General features: G+C 36.6%; 1 protein-coding gene across 4 annotated transcripts in view; it reads left to right on the plus strand.

Annotated features, from left to right (window-relative positions):
* STK33 (serine/threonine kinase 33) overlaps positions 1 to 16,041 on the plus strand; it is a 169,238-nt gene that overhangs the window by 87,732 nt on the left and 65,465 nt on the right. For all 4 annotated transcript variants that reach the window (XM_025928519.2, XM_086678048.1, XM_025928518.2 and 1 more), the window contains exons 2-3: positions 12,663 to 13,053; positions 14,583 to 14,696. In XM_025928519.2, the coding sequence (XP_025784304.1) occupies positions 12,829 to 13,053; positions 14,583 to 14,696 (339 nt within the window). In that variant the 5' untranslated portion in view covers positions 12,663 to 12,828. The remainder of the gene's footprint in view (positions 1 to 12,662; positions 13,054 to 14,582; positions 14,697 to 16,041) is intronic.

The raw sequence follows: 16,041 nt of genomic DNA on the forward strand, positions 1-16,041 counted from the left end.
TGAGAACTTCCCTAATCTGGCGAAGGAAACAGATATTCAAGTTCAAGAGGCACAGAGAACTCCCCTCAAATCAATAAAAACAGGTCGACACCATGACATATCATAATGAAACTTGCAAACTACAAAGAGAATTCTGAAAGGAGTTAGGGACAAAAGGTCCTTAACCTACAAGGGTACACACATAAGGTTAGCAGCAGACCTGTCCACTGAAACTTGGCAGGGCAAAAGGGAGTGACAGGAAATACTCAGTGTGCTGAATGGGAAAAATATGTAGCCAAGAATTCTTTATCCAGTGAAGTTGTCATTCAGAATAGGAGAGGTAATGAGTCTTCCAGACAACAAAAACTAAAGGAGTTCATGACGACTAAACCAGCCCTGTAAGAAATTTTAAGGGGGGCTTTCTGAGTGGAGAGGAAAAAAAAAAGAAGGCCAAAAGCAACAAAGACTCCAAAGGACCAGAAAATATCACCAGAAATACCAACTCTACAGGTAACACAATGGCCCTAAATTCATATCTTTTAATAATCACTCTGAATGTAAATGGACTAAATGCTCCAATCAAAAGATATAGCGTATCAGAATGGACTAAAAAAACAAGATCATCTATATGCTGCCTACAAGAGACTCATTTTAGATCTAAAGACACCTGCAGATTGAAAGTGATAGAGAACCATCTATCATGCTAATGGATGTCAAAAGAAGACCAGAGTAGCCATACTTATATTAGACAAACTAGATTTTAAAACAAAGACTGTAACAAGAGATGAAATTATATCATAATTAAGGGATCTATCCATCAAGAAGATCTAATAATTGTGAATATTTATGCTTCCAATGTGGAAGCACCCAAATATATAAATCAATTAATAACAAACATGACAAAATTCATTGATAATAATACAATAATAGTAGGGGGCCTTTAATACCCCACTTACAACAATGGACAGATCATCTAAGCAGAAAATCAATAAGGAAACAATGGCTTTGAATGACACACTGGACCAGATGGACTTAACAGATATATTCAGAATATTTTACCCTAAAACAGCAGAATACATATTCTTCTCGAGTGCACATGGAACATTCTCCAGAATAGATCAAATACTTGGTCACAAATTAGCCCTCAACAGGTACAAAAAGACTGAGATCATATCATGCATATTTTCAGATCACAACACTATGAAACTTGAGGTCAACAACAAGAAAAAATTTGGAAAGCGCTCAAATACATGAAGGTTAAAGAACATCCTACTAAAGAATGAATGGGTTAACCAGAAAATTAAAGAAATAAAAAAAAATACATGGAAACCAATGAAAATGAAAACACAACAGTCCAAACCCTTCAGGATGCAGCAAAGGCAGTCCTAAGAGGAAAGTATATTGCAATTCAGGCCTATCTCAAGAAGCAAGAAAGGTCCCAAATATACACCCAAACCTTACACCTAAAGGAGCAGCAAATAAAACCTAAAGCAGCAGAAGAAGGGAAATAATAAAGATAAGTGCAGAAATAAATGATGTAGGAACAAAAAGACCCAGTAGAACAGATAAATGAAACTAAGAATTTGAAAGAATTAATAAAATTGATAAACATAGCCAGACTTATCAAAAAGAAAAGAGATAAGACCCAAATAGATAAAAATCACGAAAGAGATCACAACAAACACCACAGAAATACAATTATAAGAGAATACTATGAAAATTTATATGCCAACAAACTGGGAAATCTGGAAGAAATGGACAAATTCCTAGAAACATACAAACTACCAAAACTGGAAAAGGAAGAAATAGAGAATTTGAACAGACCTGTAAGCAGCGAAGAAATTGAATCAGTAATCAAAAATCTCCCAACAAACAAGAGTCCTGGGCCAGATTGTGTCCCAGGGGAATTCTATCAGACATGTAAAGCAGAGTTAATACCTATTCTCAAACTGTTCCAAAAAATAGAAATGGGAGGAAAGCATTGAAACTCATTCTATGAAGCCAGCATTACCTTGATTCCAAAACCAGACAAAGACCCCACTAAAAAGAATTACAGGCCAATGTCTCTGATGAACCTAGATTCAGAAATTCTCAATAAGATACTAGCAAATCGAATTCAACAGTACCTGAAAAGAATTATTCACCATGATCAAGTGGGATTCATTCCTGGGCTGCAGGGCTGGTTCAGGATTTGCAAATCAATCACCAGGATATACCACATCAATAAAAGAAAGGATGAGAACCATATGATCCTCTCAATAGATGCAGAAAAAGCATTTGGCAAAATACAGCATCCTTTCTTGATAAAAACCCTCAAGAAAGTAGGGAGGGGTGCCTGAGTGGCTCAATTGGTTGAACTTCCAACTTCAGCTCAGGTCATGATCTCACAGTTCGTGGGTTTGAGCCTCGCATTGGGCTCTGTACTGACAGCTCAGAGCATGGATCCTGCTTCAGATTCTGTCTCTCTCTCTGCCCCTCCCCACTCCTGCTCTGTGTCTGTCTCTCTCTTTTTCTCAAAAAGTAAATAAACATTAAAAGAATAAAAAAATAAAAGCAAGTAGGGATAGAAGGAACATACCTCAAGATCATAACGGCCATATATTAAATAAAGACCCACTGCTAATATCCTCAATGGGGAAAAACTGAGAGCTTTCCCCCTAAGGTCAGGAACATAACAGGGATGTCTACTCTCACCACTGTAGTTCAATATAGTACTGGAAGTCCTAGCCTCAGCAGTCAGACAACAAAAAGAAATTAAAAGCATCCAAATAGTCAAGGAAGAAGTTAAACTTTCACTCTGCAGATGTCATGATACTCTGTGGGGAAAACCTGAAAGACTCCACCAAATACTGTTAGAACAGATCCATGAATTCAGCAATGTTGCAGGATATAAAATCAATGTACATAACCCAGTTACATTTCTATACACCGATAGTGAAGCAGAAGAAAGAGAAATCAAAGAATTGATCCCATGTACAATTTCACCAAAAGCTGTAAGATACCTAGGAATAAACCTAACCAAAGAGGTAAAAGAGCTGTACGCTGAAAACTAGAGAAAGCTAATGAAAGAAATTGTAGAAGACACAAAGAAATGGAAAAACATTCCATGTTCATGGATTGGAAGAACAAATATTGTTAAAATGTCTATACTACCAAAAGCAATCTACACATTCAATACAATCCTTATCCAAATAATACAAGAATTCTTCACAGAGCTACAACAAAGAATTCTAAAATTTGTATGGAACCAGAAAAGACCCCGAATATCTAAAGTAATATTGGGGAAAAAAACCCACCAAAGCTGGAGGCATCATAATTCCAACTTCAAGCTGTATTACAAAGTTGTAATCATCAAAACAGTATGGTACTGGCACAAAAACAGACACATAGATCAATGGAACAGAATAGAGAACCCAGAAACAGACCCATAAATGTATGGCCAACTAATCTTTGACAAAGCAGGAAAGACTACCCAATGGAAAAAAGACAGTCTCTTCAGCAAATGGTGCTGGGAAAACTGGACAGCAACATGCAGAAGAATGAAACTAGACCACTTTCTTACACCGTACTGAAAAATAAAATTGGATGAAAAACTTAAGCGTAAGACAGGGAACCTAGAGGAGAAAACAGGCAACAATGTCTTTGGCCTCAGCCACAGCAACTTCTTACTTGACATGTCTCCTGGGGCAAGGGAAAGAAAAGCAAAAATGAACTGTTGGGACCTCATCAAGATAAAAAGCTGCACAGCGAAGAAAACAATCAACAAAACTAAAAGGCAAGTGATGGAATGGGAGAAGATATTTGCAGATGACATATCAGATAAAAGAGTTAGTATCCAAAGTCTATGAAGAACTTATCATACTTAACACCCAGCAAACAAATAATCCAGTGAAGAAATGGGCAGAAGATACGAATAGACACTTTTCCGAACAAGACATCCCAATTCCAAAGAAGTCATCCCGATGACTAACAGACACATGAAAAGATGCTCAACATCACTCATCATCAGGGAGATACAAATCCAAACCACGATGAGATACCACCTCACACCTGTCAGAATGGCTAACATTAACAACTCAGGCAACAACAGATGTTGGCAAGAATGCAGAGAAAGAAGAACACTTTTACACTGCTGGTGGGATTGCAAACTGCTAGAGCCACTCTGGAAAACAGTGTGGAAGTTCCTCAAAAAATTAAAAATAGAACTACTCTACGACCCAGCAATTGCACTACTACATTTATCCAAAGGATACAAAAAAATGCTGATTTGAAGAGGTACATGAACCCCAATGCTTATAGCAGTGTATCAACAATAGGCAAATTATGGAAAGTGCCCAAATGTCCATTGACTGACGAATGGATAAAGAAGATGTGGTACATATATACAATGGAACATTACTCAGTGATCAAAAAGAATGAAATCTTGCCATTTGCAACAACATGGATGGATGTGGAGGGTATTATGCTAAGAAAAATAAGTCAGTCAGAGAAAGACAGATATCATATGATTTCACTCGTGTGGAATTTGAAAAACACAATGTTGTTGGCAGGGTGTTGGGTGGGGTATGGGCTAAATGGGCGACGGTGTTAAGGAGGGCACTTGTTAGGATGAGCGCTGGGTGTTATATGTAAGTCAGGAATCACTAAATTCTACTCCTGAAACCATTATTACATTATATGTTACCTAACTTGGATTTAAATTTCAAAAAATAAATAAATGTCTGCTTCACCTCAGTTAATCATTAGGAGTGATTCATCTTTGTAGATTGTTAGGCCTAGAAGGAACCTCAAGACATCCTAGTCTGTACTTAGAGACCTATGGTTTCCTGCCAATTGACTTTCCATCCTCTGCTTGGACATTTCTAGTGACAGAGATAGTCTTTCCTTTTATCTTCGATAGTTGTAAATGTTTGGAAGCCCTTTATATCAGATTGGCTTGCACTCTTGTTTTGAATCACATAGAAGTCTAATTCCTTATGCCTAATCCTTTTTTTTTTTTTTTTTTTTTAAATTTTTTTTTTTTAAAGTTTATTTATTTTTGGGACAGAGAGAGACAGAGCATGAACGGGGGAGGGGCAGAGAGAGAGGGAGACACAGAATCGGAAACAGGCTCCAGGCTCCGAGCCATCAGCCCAGAGCCTGACGCGGGGCTCGAACTCACGGACCGCGAGATCGTGACCTGGCTGAAGTCGGACGCTTAACCGACTGCGCCACCCAGGTGCCCCTAATCCTTTTCATATTTATGAAGAGATCCTTCACATTCTCTTTGAGATATCCCTCCTTCATATGACCTATCTCTTTACTTTGCTGACTCTTCCTATATACCTGCCTATTTTTCTGCCTAAGTGATTTGTGATTCTGGCTCTTTCCCAGAAAACGAACACTCAGAAATTTTCTTTTTGCATAAGGACAGGCCTGTGCTGGCAGAAAAGGTACCTGATTTCAGGTTGCTTATAACGTACAGGGAGAAGACACTGGACAGCAACAGGAAAGAAATCAGGGAGAGGTTTCTTAGTTTTCTCCAATCTCTTTAAGCCAAACTTTCTTAGTGAAATCTCTGAATCTTAAACTGCCTGTATGGGGACCACATTTAAGACTGTCCCTCCAGATTACAGCCCAATCAGTGGAGAATATTATGCAAATTAAAATAGGAAAAAAATGTAATAGCACATATCAGCTATTGAACATTCTAAACATATCTGTAATGACATAAATTTTAAACAGTGTAAATTGTCTTTAAGACAACACACACTCATTTCCCTAATCATGCCCTTAATGAAAATAGTGAACAACTGCTGGTCTCCTTGAAAATATAACACTGTGATCTAGGAAGCTCATCTGGCCCCTCTTTCGGCTCTGTGAGCATGTTGGGAAAACAAGTAGTTGAATAGTGAAGATACAGTCATTCAGCTTGGTCTGCATAATGTCAGACAATCCAGAAGGTTTTTTTCTTCCCTTGAATAGAACACATTTTTGACTGAATTGACTGACTGTTTAGGTTCCTTGTAGACACAGTCTTAGCAAAGAAAACTAAAAATTGCTTTTGGGGAAGAAAATTGTAGCTAGTTATATCTCATAAAACCATTCTTGTGTTCATTTTCTGGAGGAAATTGCTGCGAGTGTATCTTCTAGGGCCAATATGTAAGAGACCTTTTTATGCTTAAATAAAAGCTCAGAGATTTTCTGTCTCAGAGTTGTTCCATTGACTTGTCTTAGTTCTGAAAATAAAATGAAAACCTTTAGTCAAAAGAAAGCTCACACTTTAGTTAAATACTGACATAATTTGAACTTACTTTATTTGTTTACATTATGTCTAACACCTATGTTGTCCAGTCTTTGGAGATACAAAGAAATGCTATTATTATAGCAGAAGCTTCTTTGGTTTTCGGATACATTTTTTGGTACCTAAAGTCCCATTTAAACATAATTCCATGATTCCATAGAAAAATAGCTATTCATCTTTGTGTTTACATAAAGATATGTTAGGTTTGCAATGCTTGATTAAGTTTATGCCTCTAAAATATGAATGACATCATTTGGCCTGCTGGATAGTAGATTTATTTTAGTAAGAAATCTTTCAGATCAATTCATAAATGAGAAAGAAATAAATGTGAGTAAACATTTGTTCTATTTTGGTTTTTAAGCTATAATGATTAGAATTCAGTCAGCCAAAAAGAAATTAAATTTGAAATCTAGTTCTTGTTAAGAAACTTTGCATGCAGCTCTTCAACCCATTGTTTTAGAATCTCTGTGGTATGAAAGTAGAACATTACTTTGGTAGATGTAATGGTTGGTAGGTTGGAGAGCAGAAAGAAACTCAGTGCGTAACAGGAACTCTGTGCCTTCTGAGTATAGCTCCTAAATGCAGCCAGGGCAATGGATAAATCAGAAACTGGAGCTAGAAGTTACTCAGAAGTTGACATCAGTGTCAGTGATGTGATGAAAATGTGATTTATTTTGAGAAATTGATGGAAAAATTAAAGGAAGTGCTTTCTGAGCAGAGCAAAGAAAAAGAATTGTTTTAAGATACACACACACAAAAAAACCCATCTTGAACATGGGAAATTTATTATGTACAGATTCTGTTGAAAGTCTGTGGATAGATATACAGTAAATTTTGAAGGGTATGGAAAGCATGCTTTTAGGAGTACTGTTTATAATGAAATAAACCTTTACATTATGAACTCTTCTTTCAGTTTCTTATAAAAAGCACTATAAAGTCAGTATTCTTAATGCATGCATAAAACAATGCCTTACACATCTTACATGCAACTTTTCTACACCTGCAGAGAGAAAACAGTAGTTTCTCTACACAGAAAAGCTGTTATTTGCAGATCTACTCGGCTGCTCTGAGTCATTGATGGTTACAGGCTTTATATTTAACTTGAAATGCAAAACAGTTTCTTCCAAGGCCTGAAGTTAAATCATTTCGCAAAGTGTATACAGGTATATTCTGGGTTTTCTTTGTCTTGCTAAATACACTTGAAAAACAAGGTCTAACATTTTTAAGACTGTGTGTGTGTGTTTGTTTAGTGGCATCAGTTGCATTCTTTTTTCCCCTCCACATGCCAGGAGGGTCCTTTTATGTATCTTTTCCAGTGCTTGCCATTATGAGTTTTAATCACAGCAGGAGAATGCTTTTCACACAACTTTGATGGGGCCATACTTATTGGGATGGCTTGCCCATTATTTCTAGCTAAAATCTTGGACTATGCTGTACACATTATCTGGGGTTAATGTAAGTATAGCATTCAGGATTTTTGCATCTATTTGCAAATGAGATTGGCTTATAAGAATGCCTTTTTCTTTTTTGAGAACTGCTGTGGTCAGATTTTGGTTATTCTTACTAAGTGAAATGAACTGGATGGCTTTTCATTACCCTGAAATAGTTTATAGGGGAATCATCTGGTCCCTAAAAGTAGGAAAGAACTTTGTAGAGAACTTCTTGAATGAAATGATAAGTGCTGTGAATATAAATAAAGCAAGGTAAGAGGACAGAGTGAATGGGTCTGCTGTTTCAGATGAGGTAGTTAGAAAAGTTCTCTCAAGTGAGCAGAAACCACCATGAAAAGAGGGATCAAGCCATGCAATTATCTGTGGAAGTGCATCTTAGGCAAAGGAAACAGAAGGGCCAAAGCCATAAGAACAGAATTTGGTTGACATATTCGAGGAACAGTGAGGATGCTAGCCTATCTAGAGCAAGGGAGGTAATGATAAGATATGAACTCTGAGTGATAGTGAGAAGTCTTTGTTTGGAGCCCTATAGGCAAAAATCAACAAAAGTATATTTCTTTGTCTTTTCTGTTCATCTGAAATTTTATTCTTTAATCATGTTTTTCTTTATTTTTGATTTGATTTGCTCGTGTATATTTTTATCCTTTTTTCTGTTTTTTAATAAAGGTTTAAGAGTACAAGTTTTCTTTTAAGTACAGCATTGCTTGCACTCTATAAGGTTCATGGTCATAAGTCACATGGACATCTCTAAGCTACAAAAAAGGCTGGGAAATGGAAGATTTTTATTTTGTTATTTTTAAAATTTTTTTTTAATGTTTATTTTTCAGAGAGAGAGAGAGAAAGCGCACAAACAGGGGAGGGGCACAGAGAGAAGAGGACACAGAATCTGAGGCAGGCTTCAGGCTCTGAGTTGTCAGCACAGAGCCCAACGTGGGGCTCGAACTCACAAGCTGTGAGATCATGACCTGAGCCAAAGTCAGATGCTTAACCGACTGAGCCACCCAGGCACCCCAGAAATGGAAGATTTTTAAATGAATGTACATGGCAGCCCTGGTCAAAATCAGGATGCTGATAGTAAGGAATAATGGGAGAATCAATATTGGATAAACTGCTAGCAATATCATTCATGGCATGCCTGGGTAGCTCAGTCAGTTAAGTGTCTGACTCTTGATTTCAGCTCAGGTCATGATCTCATGGCGGTGAGATAGAGCCTTGCATTGGGCTCCTCTCTAGGTGTGCAATGTGCTTTATATTCTCTCTCTCTGTCTCTCTCTCTCTCTCTCTTCCTCTGCCCCTCCCCAGCTCATGCTCTTGTGCTCTCTTTCTCTCTTTCTCTCTCTCAACAAAAAAAATCTTTCATAGAATCCTGTCATTTTCTGGGAGATTTTTCCTGTAGATTCTATGCTATACAAATTGTTACCAAACGTTGTGAAATGGAAGATACCCAACTTATTTTATGAAACTAGCCAGAAGCTTGTATCAAAACTAACAAAGATGGCTGAAAGGAAAATTATAGACCAGTTTAACTTATGAATGGAATTTTTAAAATTAATTAAATTATTAATTTATATCCAAGTTATTCATACAGTGTGGCAATGATTTCAGGAGTAGATTCCTTAATGCCCCTTACCCTTTTAGCCCATCCCCCCCAACAACCCCTCCACAACCAACCCTCTGCTTGTTCTGTATATTTAAGAGTCTCGTATATGTTGTCCCCCTCCTTGTTTTTATATATATATATATATATATATAAATATATATATATATATTTATATATATATTTTTTAGCTTCCCTTCCCTATGTTCATCTGTTTGGTCTCTTAAAGTCCTCATATGAATGGGGCGCGTGGGTGGCTCAGTCGGTTGGGCGGCCGACTTCGGCTCAGGTCATGATCTCGAGGTCCGTGAGTTCGAGCCCCGCATCGGGCTCTGTGCTGACAGCTCAGAGCCTGGAGCCTGTTTCAGATTCTGTGTCTCCCTCTCTCTGACCCTCCCCCGTTCATGCTCTGTCTCTCTCTGTCTCAAAAATAAATAAACGTTAAAAAAAATAAAAAAAAAAAGTCCTCATATGAGTGAAGTCATATGATATTCGTCTTTCTCTGACTAATTTCACTTAGCATAATACCCTCTAGTTCCATCCATGTAGTTGCAAATGGCAAGATTTTATTCTGTTTGATTGCTGAGTAATACTCCATTGTATATATATACCACATCTTCTTTATCCATTCATCCGTCTATGGACATTTGGGCTCTTTCCATACTTTGGCTATTGTTGATAGTGCTGCTATAAACATTGCATGTGTACCTTCGAAACAGCACACCTATATCCCTTGGATAAATACCTAATAGTGCAAGTGCTGGGTCATAGGGTAGTTCTTTTTTTAATTTTTTGAGGAACCTGCATACAGCTTTCCATAGTGGCTGCACCAGCTTGTATTCCCACCAACAACGCAAAAGAGATCCTCTTTCTCTGCATCCTTGCCAACATCTGTTTTTGCCTGAGTTGTTAATGTTAGCCATTCTGACAGGTGTGAGGTGGTATCTCATTGTAGTTTTGATTTGTATTTCCCTGATGATGAGTGATGTGGAGCATTTTTTCATGTGTCTGTTAGCCATCTGGATATCTTCTTTGGAAAATTGTCTATTCATGTCTTTTGCCCATTTCTTCACTGGATTATTTGTTTTTTGGGTGTTGAGTTTGATAAGTTCTTTATAGATTTTGGATACTAACCCTTTATCTGATATGTCCTTTGCAAATATCTTCTCCCATTCTGTCGGTTGCTTTTTAGTTTTGCTGATTGTTTCCTTTTCTGTGCAGAAACTTTTTTATTTTCATGAGGTCCTAATAGTTCATTTTTGCTTTTGTTTTCCTTGCCTCCAGAGACATGTTGAGTAAGAAGTTGCTGCAGGCAAGATCAAAGAGGTTTTTGCTTGCTTTCTGCTCGAGGATTTTGATGGTTTCCTGTCTTACATTTAGGTCTTTCATACATTTTGAGGGTTTTTTTTGTGTATGGTGTAAGAAAGTGGTCTAGTTTCATTCTTCTGCATGTTGCTGTCCAGTTTTCCCAGCACCATTTGCTGGCAAGACTGTCTTCATTCCACTGGATATTCTTTCCTGGTTTGTCAAAGATTAGTTGTCCATACGTTTGTGGGTCCATTTCTGGATTCTCTATTCTGTTCCATTGATCTGAGTGTCTGTTCTTGTGCCAATACCATACTGTCTTGATGATTATAGCTTTGTAATACAGCTTGAAGTCTGGGATTGTGATGACTCCAGCTTTGGTTTTCTTTTTCAAGATTGCTTTGGCTATTCGGGGTCTTTTCTGGTTCCATACAAGTTTTAGGATTGTTTGTTGTAGCTCTGTGAAGAATGCTGTTGTTATTTTGATAGGGATTGCATGAATGTAATTGAAAGCCCCAAATACAAATGTATCAGTTTTCTAGCATCAGAAGAATCATCCATCATGATCATGTAGGGTTCATACTATTAAGTGTAAGAATGCCTTAATGTTAGGAAATCTTTTTAAAGAACACAACATATCAAAAGATCCAATGAGAAAAAATATAATCACAATAGATAAGAATTGATAAAAGGTAGCACTCGTTTCTGATTAGAAAACTAGTCCTAGACAACTAAAACCAGAAAGACATTCCTTCACTGAAATAAAGGTATCTAACTTTTTCTCCTGGTCAAGCTTATTCCAGTTCAAAGGATAAAAGTATATTCCATATATCCCTAGCCTTATCAATCTGTGACTACAAAATATACTTTTATGTAATATAGGAAATAGTATGGTAAAAAACCATAATAATGTACTCCCAGTTACTTCCGGAAGTTTCTCAAGGTATTCTGTTATATGTACTGCAGAGCACATTTCTCCTTCCTCACATCTTTCCAACTCACATCTTTCCAACTTGGCCACCATATAGCTGCCATCTTTCCAACTTGCTCACATCTTTCCAACTTGCCACCATATAGCTGCCAATAACTCTAGTTAGGTAGAGTATGTCCAGTATGCTTGGCATACCTGTTTCTATGCTCAGGAAAAAATTGCACCCAGTAGTTCTTTTTTTCTTTCTTTTTTTTTGCTATTTGAGTATAAAAATGAAGATACTTCTAATATTGCCTTAGAGCTTTAGTAATAAGTAGTTTTATAAAATCAAATTGTCTACTCCATTGTGAAGCTGTTAATATGAATTTGCCCTAATAATAAGCTGAGTAAGGTTTAAATTTTGAAACCACAGTAAATGAATGTTTTACATCACTATTTTAAAGCCTTTATTTTAAATTATTTTTTTCTTTTTTTACCACAGCCCACATTAAGAAGAGGGAGTGGATGGGTGAGCTAGGTGAAGGGGATTAAAAGATACAAACTTCCAGTTATAAGTCACAGGGGCGTAAAAAGTACAGCATAGGAAGTAGAGTCAATAATATTATAATAACTTTTTATGGTGACAGATGGTAACTAGACTTATGGTGATAGTTTGTAATGTATATAAATGTTGAATCATTATGTTGTATACGTAAAACTAATATACTATTATATGTCAATTATACTTCAATAAAAAGTATCTCTTATATTGTGACTCAGTACATACTCATACACAAACATTCTCTATATGTGTATTTACATAATTAGAAGTTTCATAGAAGTTACCAAGGATCTATGCAAAATACTCATATTATCCTCTTAGAATTAAAAAAAATTGATGTCAACCCACCAAATTGATTTCCCTAGACCATGCTTTTCAGCAATTTATGGTTATTAAATTTTGAAAGATGAAAATCCATTGGTTTTTAGAAATATGTCCTAATTTTGTTATAAATATTAACTTTTCATGTATAGGCAGGATGCTTTCGGTGCTAACTCTAAGTTTTTCTCTAACTTATAGGAGGGTGACAGAATCAGAAAGAACCTTCTAAATTATTGTTTATTTTCTTTCTGCAGCTCTCATGTGTGAATATAAGTATAGTGCATCAGTACTGTAAAGACCTCACCAACTGGAAGTTACAGTTTTCACCATCAGCTTACCTTATCCCTTTTGGTCTGGTTCTTTTCCTCAAGGAGTGGAAACTTCTTTCCTTCAAGTTGCTTTAGTTGCAGAGTTAAGCAAATGGCCAATAGTGGGTTTGGTAAACAATGTGCAAAATGCTCCAACTGTTCATCTACTTCTAAGCAAGATGTACTGTATGTATGTGCCTGTAGAAGAAGGCTTTCTCCAATCTCTGTGGTGGAAATGTCCCAAGAATCAAGCATGGGCAGCTCAGAATATGAAGTTTCAGCAGACAGAAAAAAAGAAAACCAACCCATCACAGATAGTGCCTCTGGGAAAGTTATGGTAAATATTGAAGTTTCTATATCCCAACACAAGTTGACATCCTATTTCCTAATCCCATCCTTAGCTTGATCCATATCCCTTGGTACCTTGTCAGCCAAATCATTGCCTTCTTAACTATTAAAGGAACATTTATTGCTTATGTGAGAGGTGAGCAAAATTGGTTAGTAATTTCTTTTATGATAATTCCATCCACTGTTGAGTTATTTTCCATGATCACAAATAATTTGGAATGTTATTCCAGCTTCTTTAGTTTTTAATGGTTTATACAGAAATGAATTGGCTTTCAAATTGGATTAAATCTGGGGGCGCCTGGGTGGCTCAGTCGGTTGAGCGTCCGACTTCAGCTCAGGTCACGATCTCGATCTCGCGGTCCGTGAGTTCGAGCCCCGCGTCAGGCTCTGGGCTGATGGCTCAGAGCCTGGAGCCTGCTTCCGATTCTGTGTCTCCCTCTCTCTCTGCCCCTCCCCCGTTCATGCTCTGTCTCTCTCTGTCTCAAAAATAAATAAATGTTAAAAAAAAATTAAAAAAAAAATTGGATTAAATCTGAATTTGGGCCATTGTTATAGTGAAATATAGGGTGGTTATTATTTATGACAATTTCTGGTTATCTAGATGGAATATCAAATATACTTTGCAAAGCTGATGTATGTTAGTTACAATCTATGACTACCTGGTAGGATTGGTTTGCGGGGTATTTTACCTTTATGGAGAAGAGGCAGTATGGAAGATTGTAGTTGATACAGCACAACTTTGGAGACTGAGAGCAGTAAGTTTTATATTTATTTATTTATTTATTTATTTATTTATTTATTTAAATATGAAATTTATTGTCCAATGGTTTCCATACAACACACAGTGCTCATCCCAACAGGTGCCCTCCTACCCCCCATCAACCCTCAGTTTATTCTCAGTTTTTAAGAGTCTCTTACGGTTTGGCTCCCTCCCTAACTTTTTTTTTCTTCCCCTCCCCCATGGTTTTCTGTTAAGTTTCTCACGATCCACATAAGAGTGAAAACATATGGTATCTGTCTTTCTTTGTATGACTTATTTCACTTAGCATAACACTCTCCAGTTCCATCCATGTTGCTACAAAAGGCCATATTTCATTCTTTCTCATTGCCAAGTAGTATTCCATTGTGTATATAAACCACAATTTCTTTATCTGTAATCATCAGGTAAGTTCTGATGGATTTGGGATGCAGGTTATCATGTAGACTTGCCTGGATTCAGGTGACTAGATTGAATGGCTGGCTTCTTATAGTCTCTTCTAGCGTAATAAGCCAATGAATCATATAGGACTTAGAATTTTAAAAAAGACAATAAAAAGCACAATATTTCTTTTATACAATAAATATCATAGCACACATTGAAAAACAAAAAAAAGACAATATTTCTTTTACACAATAAATATAGCACACATTAAAGATTTGTCATATTATTTAAATTAGGGTTCTTATTTTGTCAAGATACAAGTGTACTGTATTTGTACTACAAATATATCTTAATTTTTTTATTCCTTTTGGTGTAAGCCCTCGAAAACCTCCAATGTGGAGAGAAAAACGTCTCAACAACAATGGAGTCGGGGAAACATTACAGAAGGAAAAGTTCCTCACATAAGGATGGACAACGGAGCTGCTATTCGGGTATATAGAAAGCAAACTGAAACTTCTAGGAACTTGTAACTCAATAGTTAGTGGCAAAAATGATTTAAAAATTCGTTTCTAAGGAAAGGAAGGGAAGAAAAGAGAAAATTAATCAGTTTCAAGTATGCCGAAGTCTTTACCAAAGAAAATCCAGACTAATTATTTTTTCTGCTTATAGTGAACCAAATAGACTTTAATTAAAGCAGAGGACATTTTTAGTAGTAAAATGAGAACATTTTGGTCATTATGTCTTGCCTGTTGCTGAGAACAATCTTGGGGTCTTTGTGTAGACCTCTTGAAGACAGAGAAAGACCAGATGACTTGAAATGGTTTGGCTGTTCATTTCCTTGATGACTGGTACTGAGGCCAGAATTTTCCTCATGGACCCCTCCATTTTTTCTAGACTGTGATGGGATGGGTACCAATATTACTCTTCTAAGGATTCTAATTATTATGGTTTGAATATTATTACCATTTTAGAAATTAACATGTGTTCCTTTAACATCACATTAAAAGAACCACAATAAGAACAACTAGAAGAAGAAAATTGAATTAACATTAAATAACTTTTTTTTGACATTTATTTATTTTTGAGAGAGAGAGAGAGAGAGAGAGAGGTGGAAGGGCAGAGAAAGAGGGAGACATGGAATCTGAAGCAGGCTCCAGGCTCTGAGCTGTCAGCACAGAACCCTATGCAGGGCTTGAAGTCATGAACTGTGAGATCATGACCTGAGCCAAAATTGGTTGCTTAACTGACTGAGGCACCCAGGCGCCCCAACATTAAATAACTTTAAAAGTGTGTTAAGAGGTGTTTGACAATTTACTTGAAGTGATCAGATAAACTTCCTGAGAATTCTAACTTGAAAAATTTAATTCTCCCACTTTAAATAAAAGGCCTGTATTTTTTGGGGGGGATGCCTGAATGGCTCAGTAGGTTAAGTGGCCGAGTCTTGGTTTTGGCTCAGGTCATGATCTTATGGTTCATGGGTTCTAGCCCTGCACCCGGCTCTACAGTGATGGCACGGAGCCTGCTTGGGATTCTCTCTTCCTCTCTCTCTGCCTCTCCCCCACTCACTCTCTCTGTCTCTCTTTCAAAGTGGATAAATAATTTTAAAAAAATAGATAAATAACCTGTATTTTTAAAAAATCCACAACTTTACTGAATTTTAAATTTAGCCCTAAGAGCTTTTATAAAAGCAAAATATGTTCATTGTAAAATATTAGGAAAATATAGATAGAAAAGTGAAGAAAATAAAAATCATGAGCCAGATATAACCGAATTTAAAATTTATTACTTTTATTTTTTCTATACATGTATGTCTTACTCTATTTTTTTCTTTCCAGT

Source organism: Puma concolor, chromosome D1 (assembly GCF_028749965.1).
Source record: "Puma concolor isolate L17-30 chromosome D1, mPumCon1.1.hap2, whole genome shotgun sequence".
Taxonomy (NCBI): Eukaryota; Metazoa; Chordata; class Mammalia; order Carnivora; family Felidae; genus Puma; species Puma concolor.